Source organism: Pteropus alecto, unplaced genomic scaffold, assembly GCF_000325575.1.
Source record: "Pteropus alecto unplaced genomic scaffold, ASM32557v1 scaffold195, whole genome shotgun sequence".
Taxonomy (NCBI): domain Eukaryota; kingdom Metazoa; phylum Chordata; class Mammalia; order Chiroptera; family Pteropodidae; genus Pteropus; species Pteropus alecto.
This window is the reverse complement of record NW_006438073.1, coordinates 9,022,837-9,025,429: the sequence shown is the minus strand read 5'-3', so window position 1 is coordinate 9,025,429 and position 2,593 is coordinate 9,022,837. Positions and strand designations below refer to the sequence as shown.

At 65.9% G+C, this 2,593-nt stretch overlaps 1 protein-coding gene across 2 annotated transcripts in view; it reads left to right on the top strand.

Moving 5' to 3' along the window:
- The window catches only part of RPS6KA2 (ribosomal protein S6 kinase A2), a 102,765-nt gene extending 100,848 nt beyond the window's left edge, over positions 1-1,917 (top strand). For both annotated transcript variants that reach the window (XM_006915044.3, XM_015591910.2), the window contains one exon: positions 314-1,917. In XM_006915044.3, coding sequence (XP_006915106.1) covers positions 314-439 — 126 coding nt within the window. In that variant the 3' untranslated portion in view covers positions 440-1,917. The remainder of the gene's footprint in view (positions 1-313) is intronic.
- The last annotated feature ends 676 nt before the right edge of the window (positions 1,918-2,593 follow it).

Here is a 2,593-nt window from a genome sequence, read left to right as displayed (position 1 = left end):
AAGTGGGGGGTCGTTGACCTCAGGCCGGGGCCCTGTGTGAGTCTGAAGCATTTACCCCAAGTCACAAGTGCAGGTCACGGCTGGCGTGGGGTGGTGGGTGGACAGTGTGAGACGTCGTCGCTGTTATTTGTGGGGCCCCATGTGCCGGGCTCAGCCCTGAGCTCACTGCCCTCGGTGCCCCAGTGTCCTGCAGGGGCCTCGCCTGCCACCGTACCTGGGGACAGCAAGGCCCAGCGAAGCCCGGGGCTGCGGGCCCCGGCAGGAGGGTTGGCACGCGGTCACGCAGCCCTCTCCACGTCTCCTTGTCTTGCAGGGTGCGATGGCCGCCACCTACTTCGCTCTGAACAGAACCCCTCGGGCTCCGCGGCTGGAGCCGGTGCTGTCGTCCAGCCTGGCCCAGCGCAGGGGCATGAAGCGACTCACGTCCACGAGGCTGTAGCGGCTGCAGGACCGGCCACGGCCTTGGCCCACGGGCGCCAGCCTGGCGGCCAGTCACGGTGTCGCTGCAGTGACCACGGGCGCCCGCATGCCATCCGCGTGTTCCCGTTCGGCAGGGAGGACCCGCACGGCGACCTCCCCACGCCTCGCTCTGCCAGCCTCGCCACCTCCTTCCCCAGCAAAGCCGGCCAGACCCCGACCACCGCCAGCCGCCACCCGGCTGCCTCTGGCTTCCCCCTGACTCGGCGGGCCGTCCACCTCCCTGGCTGCTGTCACACGGAGGGCCTCTCCCGCTGTCAGACAGTCCCTTGGCGAGCTTTCCGCCCGTGCGTCCCAGCTGTCACGTGAGAGGCTGCATCAAGCAGTTCGCCGTGAGCCTCCTGGGAGGGGCCGGCTTCGTGGTCCCACGCAGCAGCGGCTGACGGACTGGAGGGCACGTGCACCAGGGGCAGACGCCAGTCCCCGCAGATGACCCAAAGAGCCTCGTCCCGTTGCCCCCGCGTTTCTGGCTGAGTTGCTCGGTGTCGTGTCCTGTGTCACGGCTCTGAACGGGAGGAGGCCCCGAACTAGCCAGCGGTGTCCTACATCTCACAAGAATCGTGTGTCCCGCAGGAGGGGCCAGCAGAGGCCTGTGTCACCTGGCCCTCGCCCCCAGGGCCTGCTTTCCACCCCCCGGCCCCCGATCCAGATGCCTCCCGCGGCGCGCTTGCTCTCACTGCTCTACCCCCGGCCCCCGCAGAGCCCTCGGCCCTGAGCTCGTCGCCTCCCCCATGTCCTCAGCCCCACTGGAGGTCGGAGGGGGACGCGGGGCCACTGCCCACCACCCGGGGCCTGGGCAGCTGAGATCTGGACGTGCTCGGCGGGAGGCGTGCCGTGTGGTTTGTGCTTCTGTTGCACGATCTGTCCTCGCCCGTGTTTCGGTGATAGCCAGTGTCCCCTGGGGTGTGCGCACAGGCGGTTGTGCGGAGTCAGCCCGCGTGCTGGCCTTCGTCACAGGAAACTGGCAGGCTCAGCCCCGCTGCCCAGGCCTGCGCGGAGGAGCACGCGTGACCTTCAGCCTCCTCCCAGCGCCTCCCAGGCTGACGGGACGTGCGCCCGCCGCTCCACCTGTCCCTCTGCGTGCCGGCGAGCCGCGGGAGCAGCCGCTGGCCGTAGCCTGGTGTCCACTGAGGAGACGATAGTTTATCGTTTATTGTGTCCATCTCAACTCACCCTAGTGCTCAGCATATACACACACACGTGCGCACACGCATGCGCACGCACATGCATGCACACTTGCATGTACAGACGCACACATACACGCTCACACTCGCACAGATGTGCACCTGCACACGCGCATGCGCACGCACATGCATACACATCCATATGCGTGCGCATGCATGCAAGTGTGCGCACACACGCTCCACATTCTGAAAAATCACTCCTTCGTTTGGTCTGTTGTTTTTGGACCTTAAAATACAAACTCAGATCATGAGCTTTCATTATTCCATGAGGCGTTTTTTCTCAGAAACACAGGAAACAAAGGGGGACAAGTCCATGTGCATTTCCCACAAAGCCCTGCGAGGCGTCTCTCGCACTTTCTCAATAGAAGACACTTTCTCCGGCTCAAGTGACTTCCACTCGCAATAGTTTATCTGAGGCGTGAGCTATGTCACCACTGTCAGACCCCTGGGATGGGCGGGAGGGCCCGCAGGAGGCAGGCCTCGCCCTCCTAGAAATCGACCCGAGTCGTCACGTCCCGTGCCAGCTGCATGGGCAGCTGCGCGGGCCTCAGCCTGGCTGCTTGGCCAGCTCAGGGTCCCCGAGTTCCGAGGGCGGGGACGAGAGCCCAGAGGACCGAGCAGGTTTGGCGAGGAGAGCGGCCGGCGGCCGTGCCCCCCGTGTGGCTGTTGCCACCCAGCTCCCGTTCTCAGCTCTCAGGGGTGCAGAGGGTCCCCGAGGCTCGCATGGCCCAGACTGTCCCCTCGGGGCGGGAGCCACGTGGCCAGAGGCACCGCAGCGCTCGCCTGCCCGGCTGGCCCAGCTCCACTTGAATGTCTGTGAAATACCTCCGCTTCTCGCCGTGCCTGCAGCTGCGGCACTTGAAGTCGCTCTGCAGAAAGCCAGCCTAGAGGAGCCGCGACGCCACGCTGGAACCCGGACGTCGGCCGGCCGC